Source organism: Octopus sinensis, linkage group LG8, assembly GCF_006345805.1.
Source record: "Octopus sinensis linkage group LG8, ASM634580v1, whole genome shotgun sequence".
NCBI lineage: Eukaryota > Metazoa > Mollusca > Cephalopoda > Octopoda > Octopodidae > Octopus > Octopus sinensis.
In genome coordinates, this window is record NC_043004.1 from 63,795,544 (window position 1) to 63,816,971 (window position 21,428).

The 21,428-nt window shown below is 34.3% G+C and overlaps 1 protein-coding gene across 2 annotated transcripts in view; it reads left to right on the forward strand.

The window, feature by feature from the left end:
- LOC115215167 (membrane metallo-endopeptidase-like 1) overlaps nt 1-21,428 on the forward strand; it is a 119,018-nt gene that overhangs the window by 82,942 nt on the left and 14,648 nt on the right. For both annotated transcript variants that reach the window (XM_036505428.1, XM_036505427.1), the window contains exons 25-27: nt 5,277-5,342; nt 6,589-6,687; nt 7,700-7,776. In XM_036505428.1, coding sequence (XP_036361321.1) covers nt 5,277-5,342; nt 6,589-6,687; nt 7,700-7,776 — 242 coding nt within the window. The remainder of the gene's footprint in view (nt 1-5,276; nt 5,343-6,588; nt 6,688-7,699; nt 7,777-21,428) is intronic.

Genomic DNA, 21,428 nt, shown 5'->3' on the forward strand with positions numbered 1-21,428 from the left:
GAAGATTTTCTGCGATCTCGACAACAGTGTTAAAACAGTGACCATTGAGTTGCATTTTCATCTTGGAGAAGAGTTGAAAGCCCGCAGCTGCTAAATCTGGCGAATAAGCCGGGTGCGCAAACGATACCATGTTGTTTGTGACAAGAAATACACGTGAGAGGAGAGCTTGATGACAGTGTGCATCGTCGTCGTGAATAATTCAGTTCTTTGCACTTCATAGATCCAGACACTTTCTCCAAATGTCCTGCATCAAATTCTTCAAAACGTCGCAGTAAAACCTCCGGTTGATGATCCGGCACCGGGGGAATAAATCTTCATGTACAATACTACATTTCCTGAGGTGACGTTCGTGCTATGTCTTCCACATCGCTCATCGTCTTCTAGGGATGCTCTTCCGCTTTGGAAACGTCCATGTCATTCGAAACATGGCGTACACTCCATTGTCACGTCGTTGTAAGCTGCCGAAGTATGCTTTATATTTCTGTATTCAGACTTCACAAGTTTAACGTAAAATCCTACGTTGGCTCCTTGTTTTGTCTATGATCCAATTACAGCCTACAGCATTCACGTGATCACAAAAACACAAATTTCACTGGTGACGTAAACACAGGCTATGTCACTTGACACACTGCTTCACATAGGCCACTGCTAGCTCTTACTGCGCACGCAACTGTGTGTGCTATTTGTTGCCGCACTACAGAACTAGCCAGGGAATTCATATTTTGAGTTTTATTTTTCCTGTTTGCATCACAGTGTTTCTGTGTAGCACATTCACTTACGATGCTATAGTAGACGTCCTATGCAGTAGGACTGAGTCCAAAACCACGTGGTTGCAAATCGAGCTGAACCACGTGGATATGTTGTGAAAATATCATATGAATATCTCATGTGAAATTGCACAGACACGAATTATTATACTGATATTAATTGACAGAGAAATGGATGCATCCTATATTTCAAATCACATACAGCTAATCGCCTGAATGCCTGTACCATTTAAAGATGTTTGCATTTGATCGCTAGAATAAAGTGTTTTAATATTTGGTCTCTACAGATTAATGCATACAATAAAAAGAAGTCTGGTGTTCTAGATTAATTTGTTATGGATTTACTGTCGCCTAAAGAAAGCTGTGTAGAAACTGATGACTGCTTCTACGATTTATGCAATATATAAAATGTACATAATTTAATACCTAAACTTTTTAAGACTTAGGACAATCCTTAGTTTTACTATTATTATAATTATTATTATTCAGTAATCTTACTTTTACCATGTGCTTTAACTGTAATGCCGAGTACAGCTCTGCGTGCATTGGGTACGTGCTGTGGTTTTTTTTGGTGTTGTTATTTTTACTGTACCGAAAATGATTTACGTATGATGTGTGCGGTGCTCAGCAGTACAATTTTCTGTAAGTTATATATATTCGTAAGTCTTGGTGTTTTGGTTTTGTATTTGTTTTTAATCACACCTAATGCTCCTATTATTAAACTGAATTATTTCTGCTTTTAGGCTCCACATTTATGTTATTTCTATTTCAAGGTCATTGTATTTTGATGGTTTCTTTTAAAGATACATTGTCATCTACTGGGATTGATTCGTCGATTAGAAGACATTCTTTTTCTTGGTGACCGTTGAAAACTATGTCCAGTCTTCATCTCTCTATCTGTATGTATTGGCATATCCTGAGACCTTTTCTTCGATATGCCTATGTCATACTTTTTCTGTTGTCATTCCATAGTGTTGGCTTCCAATGTATAGAGGTCCCAACTCTGACATGCTTGTTGAGATACTCTGTAGGCGCAAGAAGACTGCACATGATTGATGGTTTCATTTTTTTGTTTACATGCACGACACGTTGGTTCGTTGGTTTACTGCCAATCTTTAAAATGTCGGCCTCGTAGCTTCTTGTAGGTAGACATTGATCTTGGTTTGCTATGATAAATCTTTCTTTCCTGATTTTAAGCCAACAGACAATAACCATTGATGGGAAAGGTCTTTGTCAATATCAGCATTATTAGCTTTCTTAGGGTATTTGCCATTTAGAGGCACTTCTTGCCATTTATCAGCAAGAATATCTAAGGCAGCAGTTTTAGCAAGGGCTCTCATATGCGTAGCTTTTTCTGTGCATGTTTCCAGTACGTCTAATTCTAGAATTTCTTGTATTTGGAATTCACTTACATATGTATTTGCCTATTTTGTTACTGAGTATGATGTTTTTGGGTAAGTGTTTAGGCTAACTGTGGCAATCTTCATTGTTATTTCCAGTTGTAAAAGTCAACGGCCAACCTCTTTGGCAGGTAAAGTCATTCTGTATCTGCCTTAATCTGCGAGAAAATTCTTTTCGGATTTTTTCCCTCATCATTGAAAGTTTGATTCCATCACATTCAAATACCCCTAGGTATTTGTAGCTCTCTGCTGGTTCTAACTTCTTTATAGCATTCTGTTGATCAAAATTAACTTTGAATGTTTCTATCATTTTTCTATCACTTTGGATGTTTCTATCATATCTTCATCGATCACTAGATGACAATGGCACCCTTACTTTAATTTTGACTCTATATCTCCTGGAGGAGTTGCCTCAATCCTTTATATATTATTATTATTATTATTAATATTATTATTATTACTATTTTTTATTCTTCTTTCAAATTTGCTTCCATTTCTTGCCGAGTGTCTTCCCGACTCCTAGGGCAAAGAAACTCATAGTATACATTGGTAGGCCATTAAACCAAACTCAATAGTTCGTTCATTTTTTTTTTTTTTAAATTAAATTAAAATACATGAGCAGCAACAGTTCTCACATCGACAATGCTCTTCTCAATACGTGTGATGTACCAGTTAAGACAATCTTTTGCACTTCTTGCAGGGATGGTAAGCCAGGGATCATTCTCATATAATTTTCGGTTCCCTTCTTGATCATTCCTAGTGCTCCTACGATCACTAGTATTGTAACCGCCTTGAGATGCCACATTTTCTCAATTTCAATGAGTAGGTCTTTATATTTTCTGAGCTTGTCAAACTCTTTCGCCGAGATATTATGATCACAGGGGATGCTCCTGTCGATCAATAAGCAAACTTTATTGTTTCGGTCTTTCACAACAATATCTGGTTTATTGGCCTTGATGGTTCAGTCTGTATGTACTGGAAAGTCCCACAGAATGGTTACATTTTCTCCTTCAGTTACAGCCTCAGGGTGGTGATTATACCACTTGTCGGCAGTTTTGATATTGTAATGCCGACTTATTAGCCAGTGTAGATATTGGCCAACTCTGTCATGTCTTAATTTATACTCCACTGGTGCTAAGACTTTACATCCAGAGATTAGGTGGTCCACTGTTTCAATCATGTCGTTGCAGAATTGGCATTTTGGGTCTGCTCCATTTTTCATCACATTGGCCTGGTAGTTCCGGGTTAATAGGCTTTGATCTTGAGTAGCCAGGATGAAACCTTCGCTCTCTGCTTTTAGCCCTGAGCTACGTAGCCACTGATGGGTTTGCTTCTGGTCAACATCACCTTGTTTGCTGCGGGTCACATATTTGCCGTCCAGAGGTTTCTCCTCCCACCTATCAGCCAATTGCTCGTGCGCTTTCTTCATTGCCATCATTTTCACCTTCTTTGCCGTACTTCCCTCGGGTTGTTCAGTTTGGATATCCTGCACGAGATCAATAGCAAATTTTTTGCTTTCCTTTATGATAGAATGAAGCTTCTTTCGTCTCTCGTGATTTTCCACGAGCTTTAGCATCCAGTCATTCGATATTTCGAGATATTTGGCCAGTCCAATTTTGGTTGTTTTGTAAGCTAGTTCAAATTGGATCAGGCCTCGACCTCCTTGGGCTCTGGGAAGGTAAAGGCGATCTACGTCTGCCTTTGGGTGGTGCATCCTATTACAACTCAGCAGCTTGCGTATTTTTCTATCTATATTCTTTACTTCACTCATATTCCAGTTCAACACATTGTAGCTATAAGTAACAACTGGAACTGCTAAGGAATTTATAGCTAACACCTTGTTACGTGCATTTAGTTCAGATTTCAGGACTGCACGAACTCTCCTATAACATTCCTTCCTGATATTCTCTTTCATGCTTGCATGCTGAATACCAGAGCCTTCATTTATCCCTAAATATTTGTATGTTTGTTCTTGCTCAAGCTCTCTTATGACTGTGTCAACATCTAACACGACTGAATATGTGGTCTTCACTTTCCCTTTCTGGAAAGTGGCCTTGGCACACTTCTCAAGTCCAAACTCCATCCCGATGTCATCGCTGAATGCTTTCACGGTGCGCAATAGGCCTTCAAGTTCATTATTGTCTTTACCATAAAGTTTTAAGTCATCCATATAAAATAGATGGCTTATTTTTTTATTGGCAATTTTATACCCATACCCTGTTCTGTTTAAGAGCGCCAGCCTTGACAGCGGCTGGACGTGTTCCTCACTGCTCTGACAGTTCGGTGGCCGAAAGCCATAGAAACACTAATATGGGCCAGTTTATTATTATTATTATTATTATTATTATTATTATTATTATTATTATTATTATTATTATTATTATTATTATTATTATTTATTTATTTATTTATATATTTATTATTATTATCATTATAATTATTATTATTATTATTATTATTATTATTATTATTATTATTATTATTATTATTATTAAGGCGGCGAGCTAGAAGAAACGTTAGCACTTCGTGTGAAATGCTTAGCGGTATTTGGTCTGCCGCTACGTTCTGAGTTCAAATTCCACCGAGGTCGACTTTGCCTTTCATCCTTTCGGGGTCGATTAAATAAGCACCAGTTACGCAGTGCGGTCGATATAATCGACTTAATACGTTTGTCTGTCCTTGTTTGTCCTCTCTGTGTTTAGCCCCTTGTGGGTAGTAAAGAAATAGGTATTTCGTGTGCCGCTACGTTCTGAGTTCAAATTCCGCCGAAACCGACTTTGCGTTTCTTCCTTTGCGGGTCTATGAAATAAGTACTAGTGGTGCACTGGGGTCGATGAAATCGACTTATCTCTTCCCTCCTAAAAATGGCTGCCCTGTGGCAAAATTTGAAACCATTATTATTATTATTATTATTATTATTATTATTATTGTTATTATTATTATTATTATTATTATTATTATTATTATTATTATTGTTATTATTATTATTATTACTATTATTATTATTATTATTATAATTATTATTATTATTATAGTTATTGTTATTATTATTATTATTATTATTATTATTATTATTATTATTATTATTATTATTATTGAACAATTTCAGGTTAATGGAGAGAGAACAGCTGAAGAAAATATTGCTGACTTGGGTGGCTTAAACATAGCTTATAAGGTATGCAGTGTTGATGTTTCTAAATATGCCGTTGTGTTTCATTTATATGTACAATTTAGTCTGTGCTGCAAAAATTAGCATTATCAATGCGGTTACGCTTTTAATAATAATTTTAGTGAATCAAGTATATCCCTGAGTTGGTGACAAAAGCAACTCATCTGAATTGTTAATTCGTGGTTGAAGCAAATGAACAGGAAATAGCATAATGTATTTATATTGGATAAGACATAAAGGCGTAAAGTCGTATTTGTAAAATTTTGAAACAACGAGTATTTGAACATACCACTTCATTCCCATTTGAATAACAATCTTTAAAATCTTTGAGATATCAGCAAAAAGCAAGGTGAGAGGTCCTATCAAGATACCAAGACAAAGAAAGACTGTAATTATGGCAGACTGGAATTTGTCAATAAAGTGAAACTCAATAAGAAACGTAAAGAAAATCAAAACAACCTTTTGCCCAAATGATTATAAAATGATTTTACTGAGTAGATCATTTATTAATATCGAATGTTATTTTTGTTCTTGTTTATTATTTATCATTTAATAAAGAGTTTATTTCAAATTCTATTAATAAGATTTTAAATTATCATTTTGCTAAATCTGAATCGCTACCTTTTTTTTTCATTCTTAATTCAGCATGATCAAGTTTACTATAATCAATACTTTTATACTTAAACATCATTTGAAGCCCCTTTTTTTTCAAGTGTGATATCAGCTAGGCTATCAACATTATGAAATCAGTGTATAGTATAACATTGAATTAATCAATTGTTTGCCACTTGCTTATGATAACGTTTTATTCGTAATTAATAACATGAACTAAAATGCAAAGATTTGTATGCCATATTGTATGAACATATTAAAACTGGGATATGTCAATATTTTCAAGCGACAACAATATTGTAGATAATGAGTGCTAAAGAACAGTAACGGTTTTTAGTATTAAACAATTAAATACCCCAAAGAACGACCTTCGTCCAAAGTATTAACTTGTATGAGGAATTTTGACCATTGTAATTTCAATTGTTAATTAACTTAGATAAGTATTAGCTTTGGTACGTTTATTAATTTTTGGCTTCTTTTTCGAAATTTAATAATTTAATTATCCTTAATAGTATCTATGAATTTAAAATATCTGATGACCTTACTCTCAGGTCAATTATTGTCATTATTTCATTGAGCCCCAGGCTCTTATTTAATTATCACAACGTTGAACAAACTTTTCGCTTCCTATTTTCATCAGGCTTACTTGTTGTGGAAGTCAGATTACCCTCATATCAAATTCCACCTACCAGGTGTTAATCAAACTGACACACAAATGTTTTTCACAGCATATTCTCAGGTAAGAGAAATTATTTAATGCCATCAAATTCACTGAAATTTTATAACTGATCTCAAACCTTAGTGGTAATTATTTTTCAGTGTGATCCTACACAAACATGTCAGGATTCATTTAGCTAGTTGATACTCTTCAGTCGGGATTTAGAATAAATACTACTTTTAAGAAGTAGCTCTACAAAGTTCTATATAAAAGTACGATGCATCTACTGTTCTTGCCTTGTCGTTTCTGGGTTTTTTATAATGTCAACACTTTATGATTTTCGCTGTTAAGAACAGAACTGCTAAATTGAATGTAGAAAATTCGACGAATTAATTTTGTATAACAAATAGCTTATCTGTCATTTTTACAGATGTGGGTTCGATTCACACTCACATTCGTCCATCCAAGATGGTTTTAACCCACTATTCTACACGCTGTTATTTGTAACTTTATCTACTTCAAGTCCAACACTAAGAATAATCTACTTCATATCTCGCGAAGTTTGATGGCATAGATAGAATTTGGTATTGTTTTTAAACGGCACGACACGATTTTCTGTTCTAATGATTTAATATGGTAATTGTACTTAAACGAGTTATAAACTCCTAAGCATCATCATTGTAAATAAGTAAACGTAAGTTTGTATGTTTGTATAATATAAAATTAGAGTTACATTAATATATTTGTAATGTTTCACATACCACAAATAACTGTGAATGTTAAATAAACAGGCTTTTCAACAAAATATTTAGGTGTACCTCATCTTTTGGATGGTAATGTATATATTATTCATTGGTCCTTACCAACGTTTTGTTCTTTAGGCTTTAACCCATCTGGTATATTCAGACAGATTCGAAGAACTACTTCCACCTGAAACGTATAACAATATTATTAAACCCCTACTTTGTCAGTGTTCAGCAAAATGAATAATTGATATTGCAACAGTAAATAACAGTAAACAATTTTCCTGTTTGTAACCTACGAAAATATTTTCTTTTATTTTATTACAAAAATTAAACTTTATTTTTCCTAGGCTTCATGCTCAAGCGAAAAACCCGAAACAGTAACGTATTCGTTGTTAACTGATAAACATGCACCTGTGGAAGCACGGTAAATGAAAACATTTATGATTTTAAAGTTTATAAAAATTAAGCTCATTCAGGCTTGATTACTTTTTTATGGGAAGTGGTGATATATCATATAAGTTGATATTAATCCTTTTGTGAAAGCTATGCACACACACACGCACATATACACATATATACATACTTATGTATATTATATATATGTATATATTTATATATATATATATATATATTTATACATATATATACATATATATACACATATATATATATATACATATATATATATATATATATATATATATATATATACATACATACATAGTAGAAATATGTTACGAAAAGAAAATATTAAATACACGTGGAAATGTAGGGTAGAATATGAAAAATCAACGAAAATGCATATTGCAGATAGAAAAAGGCTATTTATGACAGGTAACGACAAATATATACATTTAGATTGACTGAGGTAGTAATACGAGTCATAAAGGTCATTATTATGAGATGATTATAAGATGATAATAATAATAAAGTAAGAGAATAAAACGAACCAATTGGTTTAAGCGTAGGCTATTCATCGTTTGAACAACACCGGTTAATATACGGTGTCAGGTCTAATATTTCCTGAGAAAAAAGATTATTTGTAAGGGAGGTAAGTAGTTCTGGAATTAGAGATGTGGGTGATGTGGGAAGTGTATAGGGTTTAGTGGTTTAAATTGAAGAGTTAGTGGTGTTCTGTATTGAGTTGTGTGTTCATATTTAGTTGGGGGAGAAATTTGTTGATGAAAAATGCCTCTTTATTCAACCTTTGTTGCATTGCGGTGTTCTGTGAGCATTGATAAAAGGGAAATATTTGGAAATTGGGATTAAGATTCCTGGCACATCTTTCTATGTGTTCACTCACCTTTAAGTGTCTGTATTGTGGGTGACGGATTTGCTCTTTGTGAATGGTGATTCTTTGACGGAGCGAAATTCCTGTTTGTCCAATATAGAGTTTATCACATCCTATGCATATCATGACATAGATTACATTTGCTGAGGCGCAGGTGAAATTTGATTTGATCTTAAATATTTCTCCTTGTTTGAATTGGAATTCTGAATCCTCCAGAAGATGGGGGCATGTTCCACAGTTGGAACGTCCACATTTTGTCACTTTTGGCTCAGTAGTTAGTGGGTAAAGTCTAGCGCTGGTTAGTATTCTTTTCAGTGACTTCGGTTGCTTTTTGCTTTTTATAATTTTATATGAGCTTAAAATTTCGTTCATTGTTTTGTCTGCTGTGAGGATGGGGAGGTTTTGGGTGATGATGTTGAAGGCTTCGTTGTTTCTGGGGTTATGTGTGGAGGTGTACGGGAGTATTTTTAAGTCTTGTTTAGTATTTCGGCTAGTTTTCCTTAATCTTTGTATATCTATTCCCTTAGCTCTTTGATGCCTTCATTTACTAATGAGATTGGGTAGTGTCTTTTAGTTAGCGTAGATCTAAGTTCAAGGAGTCTATGTTCACGAGTGTATGTATCGGAAACTATGGTGCAGATTCTTTTTGCTAGGTTAAAAGGTATGTTGATTTTTATGCGTTTGGGGTGGCAGGAGTTAAATAATAGGTATTGTTTAGAGTCTGTGGGTTTATAAAAGATATCTGTTTCTATGTGGTTGTTAACTATTCTAATTAAGATGTCTAGAAAAGGTAGTTGCTTACTGTTGTGTTCCATAGTGAATTGTATATTGCTGTGTATGTTGTTGAGCATTCTTTTGAAATCAAGGAGTTGATCCATGCTATCTTGCCAAAGTATGAAGCAATCATCTAAATATCTCTTCCAGTTCTCCTTTAAGTAGTAATTGAAAGAAGCGCCATATTTTTCTAGTGAGGGTTGGTATAACTTAAGTTCGTGGTAACCCATTACGAGGTTTGCAATCACTGTAGCAGCTCTGGTCCCCATTGCAATTCCGCATTTCTGTCAATAGTAAGTAGTATCGAACAAGAAATGATTGTTCAACAGGACGAATTCCAGTGCTTCAATTATAAAATTGTGGTTAATTCGTCCTGGGATCTCTTCTGGGTGTTTTTGTAGCCAAAATGTGATTGCTTCTATACCATAGTCGTGTGGGATATTAGTGTATAGATTCACCACATCGAAAGACACCAGTAGAGTTCCGTCCTTTACTGTCTTCTGGAGGTGGTTCAAACATGTCTAGGTCATCCTTGATATAGCTTTTGACATATTTTAAAAGAGGTTTGAGTAATATGTCAAGGAAGTTACTCAAACAGTGGGTTTCGCAAGAAGGGCCAGCTATGATGGGTCTGGGTTTGAGGTCAGTAGGGGGAGGGACATTAATGCATAGGCTTGTAGAGACTTTGCAGGCTTCACAAATGAGTGGATTTTTATGTATCTTGGGTAATCCGTAGAATAGACTAGGACTGTATTTGAAATTGGATAGATAGTCAATTTCATGTGTTGTAAGACCCTTTCCATGAGTTTGGAGTAAGGAGGATAAGTTTTTCAGTGTTTTCTGTGGGTTATAATATGTCAGTTTCTCATAGTAAGTATTATTTTCCAACATGGAATGTATTAAATTTTTTTGTAGTACTCTGTATCCATCAAAACTACCACACTTTCTTTGTCGGCTTCTTTAATGGTGAGGTTTATGTAATTTTGTAGCTCGACAAGGTCTTTCCATAGGTTTAAGTTAAGGTTGGATTTAATATGTTGTTTTGGAATAGTACTGTAAGGAAAACAAGTGAAGTGATCACAGAAAACATCAAGTGCCTTATGTCTAGCTTTTGTAGGATGGTACTCACTTTTGTTTTTCACTATTGAGTCATCTTCACTGGTATAGTTGTAAAGAGCTTCTGTGAGACGTAATTTACGGCAGAAGTCCAAAGTATTGTCCTTAATTTCATTTGGATTCGATCTGCGGCGGGTAGGGGTAAATTTTAGACCTCTTGCTAGGATTTTGATTTGTATAGAACTCTTTGACAGGTTGATTATTTTCGGTTGGACTTGTTTATTCGTTTCCATTTCACATCTCTGTTTCTCTGGTTTGCGTCTAAAATATGGTTGTAGTACATGGATTGTAGTGGATTGTTTGGTTTGCTGAGGGAAAGGTGGGTGTAAATTGTGTCTATGGTAGTATGTTTGTGGTGGAGTGGTTGCGTAGTGTACTGGATTATGGTTGTACTGAGGATTGTTATATCGTCTGTGGCTAATGTAGTTTGGGTTTAATTGATTTTTAATATTGTGATATGGTTGGAGGGAGAGGTTATGTTGTCTAGTCATGTCCCGTCTTCCCGACCGCCTGAAGTGGCTATGCTGGGGACAAAGTCTCGGAGGCAAGTTATTTCTGGTAAGAAGTGGTTCACCAAAACTTCGGTCAGTTTGAGGGGTTCGATGAAACCTTTGGTTTGCATGTGGGATAACCCGAAGATCAAATCTAGATTTACCCTCGTGGGTTGAATTATTGATAGCCGTTCGATAGCCATTTGGGGGAGCAAGTGAGCCAGAGAAGGACGGGTTGCGTCCCCTAGACCGTCTGTGGTTTGTTCAAACGATGAATAATCAACGCGTAAACCAATTGGTTCGTTTTATTCTCTTACTTCATTATTATTATCATCTTATAATCATCTCAAAATAATAAACGTTATGACTCGTATTACTACTTCAGTCAACCTACTACTTTAAGAAAAGTCTCCAAGAAAGTGTTTACTCAAAAATAATTCACGAAGATATGGAGGGAAAAACAGCAAAATATCACAATTACAAAGAGTGTTTACTCAAAAATAATTCACGGAGATATGGAGGGAAAACAGCAAAATATCACATGTACAAAGTGTGTTTACTCAAAAATAATTCACGTTGATATGGAGGGAAAACAGCAAAATATCACTGTACAAAGAGTGTTTACTCAAAAATAATTCACGTTGATATGGAGGGAAAACAGCAAAATATCACATGTACCAAAGATGTTTTACTCAAAAATAATATTCACGTTGATATGGAGGGAAAACAGCAAAATATCACATGTACAAAGAGTGTTTACTCAAAAATATTCACGGGCGATAAGGGGGAAAACAGCAATATCACATGTACAAAGTGTGTTTACTCAAAATAATTCACCACGTTGATATGGAGGGAACCAGCAAAATATCACATGTACAAAGTGTGTTTACTCAAAATAATTCACGGCGATATGGAGGGAAAAAGCAAAATATCACATGTAAAAGTGTGTTTACTCAAAAATAATTCACGTTGATATGGAGGGAAACAGCAAAATATCACATGTACAAAGAGTGTTTACTCAAAAATAATTCACGTTTATATGGAGGGAAAACAGCAAAATATCACATGTACAAATGTGTTTACTCAAAAATAATTCACGGCGATATGAGGGAAAACAGCAAATATCACATGTACAAGTGTGTTTACTCAAAAATAATTCACGGCGATATGGAGGGAAAACAGCAAAATATCACATGTACAAGTGTGTTTACTCAAAAATAATTCATGTTGATATGGAGGGAAAACAGCAAAATATCACCATGTACAAAGTGTGTTTACTCAAAAATAATTCACGTTGATATGGAGGGAAAAACAGCAAATATCACATGTACAAAGTGTGTTTACTCAAAAATAATTCACGGCGATATGGAGGGAAAACAGCAAAATATCACATGTACAAAGTGTGTTTTTACTCAAAAATAATTCACGGTGATATGGAGGGAAAACAGCAGAATATCACATGTTACAAAGTGTGTTTACTCAAAAATAATTCAACGGCGATATGGAGGGAAACAGCAAAATATCACATGTACAAAGAGTGTTTACTCAAAATAATTCACGTTGATATGGAGGGAAAACAGCAAATATCACATGTACAAAGAGTGTTTACTCAAAAATATTCACGTTGATATGGAGGGAAAACAGCAAATATCACATGTACAAAAGTGTTTTTACTCAAAAAATAATTCACGGCGATATGGAGGGAAACAGCAAAATATCACATGTACAAAGAGTGTTTACTCAAAAATAATTCACGTTGATATGGGAAGGAAAACAGCAAAATATATCACATGTACAAAGTGTGTTTACTCAAAAAATAATTCACGGCGATATGGAAGGAAACCAGCAAAATATCACAGGTACAAAGTGTGTTTACTCAAAAGTAAGTCACGTTGATATGGAGGGAAAACAGCAAAATATCACATGTACAAGTGTGTTTACTTAACTAATTCACGGCGATATGGAGGGAAAACAGCAAATATCACATGTACAAAGTGTGTTTACACAAAATAATTCACGTTGATATGGAGGGAAAACAGCAAAATATCACATGTACAAAGTGTGTTTACTCAGAATAATTCACGGCGCGATATGGAGGAAAACAGCAAAAATATCACATGTACAAAGAGTGTTTACTCAAAAATAATTCACGGGGCGATGGAGGGAAACAGCAAAATATCACATGTACAAAGAGTGTTTACACAAAAATAATTCACCGGCGATATGAGGGAAAACAGCAAAATATCACATGCACAAAGAGTGTTTACTCAAAAATAATTTCACGTTGATATGGAGGGAAAGCAGCAAAATATCACATGTAAAGTGTGTTTTACTCAAAAACAATTCACGGCGATATGGAGGGAAACAGCAAAATATCATATGTACAAAGAGTGTTTACTCAAAAATAATTCACGTTGATATGGAGGGAAAACAGCAAAATATCACATGTACAAAGTGGTGTTTAACTCAAAAATAATTCACTTTGATATGGAGGGAAACAGCAAAATATCACATGTACAAAGTGTGTTTGCTCAAAAATAATTCACGTTGATATGGAGGGAAAACAGCAATATCACATGTACAAATGTGTTTACTCAAAAATAATTCACGTTGATATGGAGGGAAAACAGCAAAATATCACATTGTACAAAGTGTGTTTACTCAAAAATAATTCACGGCGATATGGAGGGAAAAGAGCAAATATCACATGTACAAGTGTGTTTACTCAAAATAATTCACGGCGATATGAGAGGAAAAACAGCAAAATATCACATGTACAAAGTGTGTTTACTCAAAATAATTCACGGCGATATGGAGGGAAAAGCAAATATCACATGTACGGAAGGAGTTTTACTCAAACATAATTCACGTTGATATGGAGCGAAAACAGCAAAATATCACATGTACAAAGATTGTTTACTCAAATAATTCACGTTGATATGGAGGAAAACAGCAAATATCACATGTACAAAGTGTGTTTACTCAAAATAATTCAAATAATTCACGGCGATATGGAGGAAAACAGCAAAATATCACATGTAACAAAGAGTGTTTACTCAAAATATAATTCACGTTGATATGGAGGGAAAACAGCAAAATATCACATGTACAAAGTGTGTTTACTCAAAATAATTCACGGCGATATGGAGGGAAAACAGCAAAATATCACATGTACAAAGTGTGTTTACTCAAAAATAATTCACGTTGATATGGAGGGAAAACAGCAAAATATCACATGTACAAAGTGTGTTTACTCAAAAATGATTCCCGTTGATATGGAGGGAAAACAGCAAATATCACATGTACAAGTGTGTTTGCTCAAAAATAATTCACGTTGATATGGAGGGAAAACAGCAAAATATCACATGTACAAATTGTGTTTACTCAAAAATAATTCCACGTTGATATGGAGGGAAAACAGCAAAATATCACATGTACAAAGTATGTTTACTCAAAAATAATTCACGTCGATATGGAGGAAAAAGCAAATATATCACATGTCCAAAGTGTGTTTACTCAAAACTAATTCACGAAGATATGGAGGGTAAAAACAGCAAAATATCACATGTACAAAGTGTGTTTACTCAAAAATAATTCACGTTGATATGGAGGGAAAACAGCAATATCACATGCACAATGTGTTTACTCAAAGTAATTCACGGCGATATGGAGGAAAAAACAGCAAAATATCACATGTACAAAAAGTGTTTACTCACAAACAATTCACGCGATATGGAGGGAAAACAGCAAATATCACATGTTCAAAGTGTGTTTACTACAAAATAATTCACGGCGACATGAGGGAAACAAGCAAAATATCAAATGTACAAAGTGTTTTACTCAAAGAATAATTCACGGCGATATGGAGGGAAAACAGCAAAATATCACATGTACAAAGTGTGTTTACTCAAAAATAATTCACGTTGATATGGAGGGAAAACAGCAAATAACACATGTACAAAGTGTATTTACTCAAAAAATATTACGCCGGCGATATGGAGGGAAAACAGCAAAATATCACATGTACAAGTGTGTTTACTTCAAAAATATTATCACGTTGATATGGAGGGAAAACAGCAAAATATACATGTACAAAGATTGTTTACTCAAAAATAATTCACGTTGATATGGAGGGAAAACAGCAAAATAATCACATGTACAAAGTGTGTTTTACTCAAAAATATTTCACGGCGATATGGAGGGAAACAGCAAAATATCATATGTACAAAGAGTGTTTTACTCAAAAATAATCATGTTGATATGGAGGGAAACAGCAAATATCACTGTACAAAGTGTGTTTACTCAAAAATAATTCACGCGATATGGAGGGAAAACAGCAAAATATCACATGTACAAGTGTGTTTTACTCAAAAATAATTCACGTTGATATGGAGGTAAAACAGCAAAATATCACATGTACAAAGTGTGTTTACTCAAAATAATTCACGGCGATATGGAGGGAAACAGCAAATATCACATGTACAAAGGTGTTACTCAAAATAATTCACGGCGATATGAGGGAAACGCAGTAAAATCATCATGTACAAAGTGCGTTTACTCAAAATAATTCACGTTGATATGGAGGGAAAACAGCAAAATATCACATGTACAAAGAGTGTTTACTCAAAAATAATTCATGTGATATGGAGGGAAACAGCAAAATATCACATGTACAAAGTGTGTTACTCAAAATAATTCACGTCGATATGAGGGAAAACAGCAAAATATCACATTTACAAAAGTGTGTTTACTCAAAAATAATTCACGTTGATATGGAGGGAAAACAGCAAAATATCACATTTACAAAGTGTGGCTTACTCAAAACTAATTCACGAAGATATGGAGGTAAAACAGCAAAATATCACATGTACAAAGTGTTTTACTCAAAAATAATTCACGGCGATATGGAGGAAAACAGCAAATATCACAGGTACAAAGAGTGTTTTACTCCAAACAATTCACGGCGATATGGAGGGAAAACAACAAAATATCACATGTTCAAAGTGTGTTTACTCAAAATAATTCACGGCGACATGGAGGGAAAACAGCAAAATATCACATGTACAAAGTGTGTCTCAAAAATATTCACGTTGATATTGGAGGGAAAACAGCAAAATATCACATGTACAAAGTGTGTTTACTCAAAAAAATAATTCACGTTGATATGGAGGAAAACAGCAACATATCAAATGTACAAAGTGTGTTTACTCAAGAATAATTCACGGCGATATGGAGGGAAAACAGCAAAATATCACATGTACAAAGTGTGTTTACTCAAAAATAATTCACGTTGATATGGAGGGAAAACAGCAATAACACATGTACAAAGTGTATTTTACTCAAAAATAATTCACGGCGATATGGAGGGAAAACAGCAAATATCACATGTACAAAGTGTGTTTACTCAAAAATAATTCACGTTGATATGGAGGGAAACAGCAAAATATCACATGTACAAAGATTGTTTACTCAAAAATAATTCACGTTGATATGGAGGGAAACAGCAAATATCACATGTACAAAGTGTGTTTACTCAAAATAATTCACGGCGATATGGAGGGAAAACAGCAAAATATCACATATGTACAAAGAGTGTTTACTCAAAATAATTCATGGCATGTTGATATGGAGGGAAACGCCAAAATCACAGTACAAGTGTGTTTACTCAAATAATTCACGGCGATATGGAGGGAAAACAGCAAATATCACATTTACAAAGTGGTGTTTGAATTTACAAAGTACTCAACACTAATTCACGAAGATATGGAGGGTGAACAGCAAAATATCACATGTACAAAGTGTGTTTACTCAAAAATAATTCACGTTGATATGGAGGGAAAACAGCAAAATATCACAGGTACAAAGTGTGTTTACACTCAAAAATAATTCACGGCGATATGGATGGAAACAGCAAAATATCACATGTACAAAGAGTGTTTACTCAAAAATAATTCACGGCGATATGGAGGGAATCCAGTATAAATATCACATGTACAAAGTGCGTTACCACTCAAAAATATTCACGTTGATATGGAGGGAAAACAGCAAACTATCACATGTACAAAGAGTGTTTACTCAAATAATTCATGTTGATATGGAGGGAAAACAGCAAAATATCACATGTACAAATGTGTTTACTCAAAAATAATTCACGTTGATATGAGGGAAAACAGCAAAATATCACATTTACAAAGTGTGTTTACTCAAAATAATTCACGTTGATATGGAGGGAAAACAGCAAAATATCACATGTACAAAGTGTGTTTACTCAAAAATAATACAACGCGCGATATGGAGGAAAACAGCAAAATATCACATGTAGCTAAAGAGTTTTACTCAAAATAATTCAGCGGCGATATGGAGGGAACCAGCAAAATATCACTGTACAAAGTGTGTTTACTCAAAATTAATTCACGTTGATATGGGAGGGCTAAAACAGCAAAATATCACATGTACAAAGTGTGTTTACTCAAAACTAATTCACGAAGATATGGAGGGAAAACAGCAAAATATCACATGTACAAAGTGTGTTTTTACTCAAAAATAATCACGTTGATATTGAGGGGAAAACAGCAAAATATCACATGTACAAAGTGTGTTTACTCAAAAATAATTCACGGCGATATGGAGGGAAACAGCAAATATCACATGTACAAAGTAGTGTTTACTCAAAATAATTCATGTGATATGGAGGGAAAACAGCAAACATATCACATGTACAAAGTGTGTTTACACTCAAAAATAATTCACGGCGATTGGAGGGAAAAACAGCAAAATATCACATGTACAAAGTGTGTTACTCAAAAATAATTCACGGCGATATGGAGGGAAACCAGCAAAATATCACATGTACAAGAGTGTTTACTCAAAAAAATTCAGTTGATATGGAGGGAAAACAGCAAAATATCACATGTACAAAGTGTGTTTACTCAAACTAATTCACGGCGATATGGAGGAAAACAGCAAAATATCACATTACAAAGTGTGTTTACTCAAACTTTAACGATTGATATGGAGGGTAAACACAGCAATATCACTGTGTACAAAGTGTGTTTACTCAAAAATAATTCACGTTGATATGAGGGAAAACAGCAAAATATCACAATGTACAAAGTGTGTTTACTCAAAAATAATTCCGTTGATATGGAGGGAAAACAGCAAATATCACATGTACAAAGAGTGTTTACTCAAAAATAATTCACGGCGATATGGAGGGAAACCAGCAAAATATCACATGTACAAAGTGGCTTTACTCAAAATAATTCACGTTGATATGGAGGGAAAAAAGCAAAATATCACATGTACAAAGTGTGTTTACTCAAAAATAATTCATGTTGATATGGAGGGAAAACAGCAAAATATCACATGTACAAAGTGTTTTTACTCAAAAAATAATTCACGTTGATATGGAGGGAAAACAGCAAAATATCACATTTACAAAGTGTGTTTACTCAAAAATAATTCACGTTGATATGGAGGGAAACAGCAAAATATCACATGTACAAAGTGTGTTTTACTCAAACTAATTCACGTTGATATGGAGGGTGAAACATCAAAATATCACTGTACAAAGTGTGTTTACTCAAAAATAATTCACGTTTGATATGGAGGGAAAACAGCAAAATATCACATGTACAAAGTGTGTTACTCAAAAATAATTCACGGCGATAAGGGGGGAAAACAGCAACTATCACATGTACAAAGAGTGTTTACTCAAAATAATTCACGGCTGATATGGAGGGAAACCAGCAAAATATCACATGTACAAAGTGTGTTTACTCAAAATAATTCACGTTGATATGGAGGGAAAACAGCAAAATATCACATGTACAAAGTGTGTTTACTCAAAAATAATCACGAGTATATGGAGGGAAAAAGCAAAATATCACATGTACAAAGAGTGTTTACTCAAAATAATTCACGTTGATATGGAGGGAAAACAGCAACATATCACATGTACAAAGTGTGTTTACTCAAAAATAATTCACGTTGATAGGGAGGGAAAACAGCAAAATATCACATGTACAAAGTGTGTTTACTCAAAATAATTCCGTTTGATATGGAGGGAAAACACAAAATATCACATGTACAAAGTGTGTTTACTCAAAAATAATTCACGGCGATATGGAGGGAAAACAGCAAATATCACATGTACAAAATGTGTTTACTCAAAAATATTCACGGGAGATATGGAGGGAAAACAGTAAAATATCACATGTACAAAGTGTGTTACTCAAAATAATTCACGCGATATGGAGGGAAAACAACAATATCACATGTACAAAGAGTGTTACTCAAAAATAATTCACGGTGGATATGGAGAGAAACAGCAAATATCACATGTACAAAGAGTGTTTACTCAAAAATAATTCACGTTGATATGGAGGGACAACAGCAAATATCACAGTACAAAGTGTGTTTACTCAAAATAATTCACGTTGATATGGAGGGGAAAACAGCAAAATATCACATGTACAAAGTGTGTTACTCAAAAATATTCACTGAGATATGGAGGGAGAAACAGCAAAATATCACATGTACAAAGTTGTTTACTCAAAAATAATTCACGGTTGATATGGAGGGTAAACAGCAAATATCACATGTACAAAGTGTGTTTACTCAAAAATAATTCACGGCGATATGGATGGAGGGAAAACAGCAAAATTCACATGTACAAAGAGTGTTTACTCAAAAATAATTCACGTTGATATGGAGGAAAACCGCAAATATCACATGTACAAAGTGTGTTACTCAAAAATAATTCACGGTGATATGGAGGGAAAAGCACGCAAATATCACATGTACAAAGTCTGTTTACTCACAAAATAATTCACGGTTGATATGGAGGGAAACAGCAAATATCACATGTACAAGTGTGTTTACAGCAAAATAATTCACGGCGATATGGAGGGAAACAGCAAATATCACATGTACAAGATGTGTTTTACTCAAAAATAATTCACGTTGATATGGAGGGAAAACAGCAAAATATCACATGTACAAAGTGTGTTTACTCAAAAATAATTCACGGGATATGGAGGGAAAACAGCAAAATATCACATGTACAAAGTGTGTTTACTCAAAAATAATTCACGTTGATATGGAGGGAAAACAGCAAAATATCACATGTACAAGTGTGTTTACTCAAAAATAATTCACGTTGATATGGAGGGAAAACAGCAAAATATCACATGTACAAAGTGTGTTTACTCAAAAATAATTCACTTTGATATGGAGGGGAAACAGCAAAATATCACATGTACAAAGTGTGTTTACTCAAAAATAATTCACGGCGATATGGAGGGAAAACAGCAAAATATCATGTACAAAGTGTGTTTACTCAAAAATAATTCACGTTGATATGGAGGGAAAACAGCAAAATATCACATGTACAAAGTGTTTACTCAAAAATAATTCACGTTGATATGGAGGGAAAACAGCAAAATATCACATGTACAAAGTGTGTTACTCAAAAATAATTCACGTTGATATGGAGGGAAAACAGCAAAATATCACATGTACAAAGTGTGTTTACTCAAAAATAATTCACGTTGATATGGAGGGAAAACAGCAAAATATCACATGTACAAAGTGTGTTACTCAAAATAATTCACGTGATATGGAGGGAAAACAGCAAAATATCACATGTACAAAGTGTGTTTACTCAAAAATAATTCACGTTGATATGGAGGGAAAACGCAAAATATCACATGTACAAAGTGTGTTTACTCAAAAATAATTCACGGCGATATGGAGGGAAAACAGCAAAATATCACATGTACAAAGTGTGTTTACTCAAAAATAATTCACGTTGATATGGAGGGAAAACAGCAAAATATCACATGTACAAAGTGTGTTTACTCAAAAATAATTCACGGCGATATGGAGGGAAAACAGCAAAATATCACATGTACAAAGTGTGTTTACTCAAAAATAATTCACGGCGATATGGAGGGAAAACAGCAAAATATCACATGTACAAAGAGTGTTTACTCAAAAATAATTCACGGCGATATGGAGGGAAAACAGCAAAATATCACATGTACAAAGAGTGTTTACTCAAAAATAATTCACGTTGATATGGAGGGAAAACAGCAAAATATCACATGTACAAAGTGTGTTTACTCAAAAATAATTCACGTTGATATGGAGGGAAAACAGCAAAATATCACATGTACAAAGTGTGTTTACTCAAAAATAATTCACGGCGATATGGAGGGAAAACAGCAAAATATCACATGTACAAAGTGTGTTTACTCAAAATAATTCACGTTGATATGGAGGGAAAACAGCAAAATATCACATGTACAAAGTGTGTTTACTCAAAAATAATTCACGGCGATATGGAGGGAAAACAGCAAAATATCACATGTACAAAGAGTGTTTACTCAAAAATAATTCACG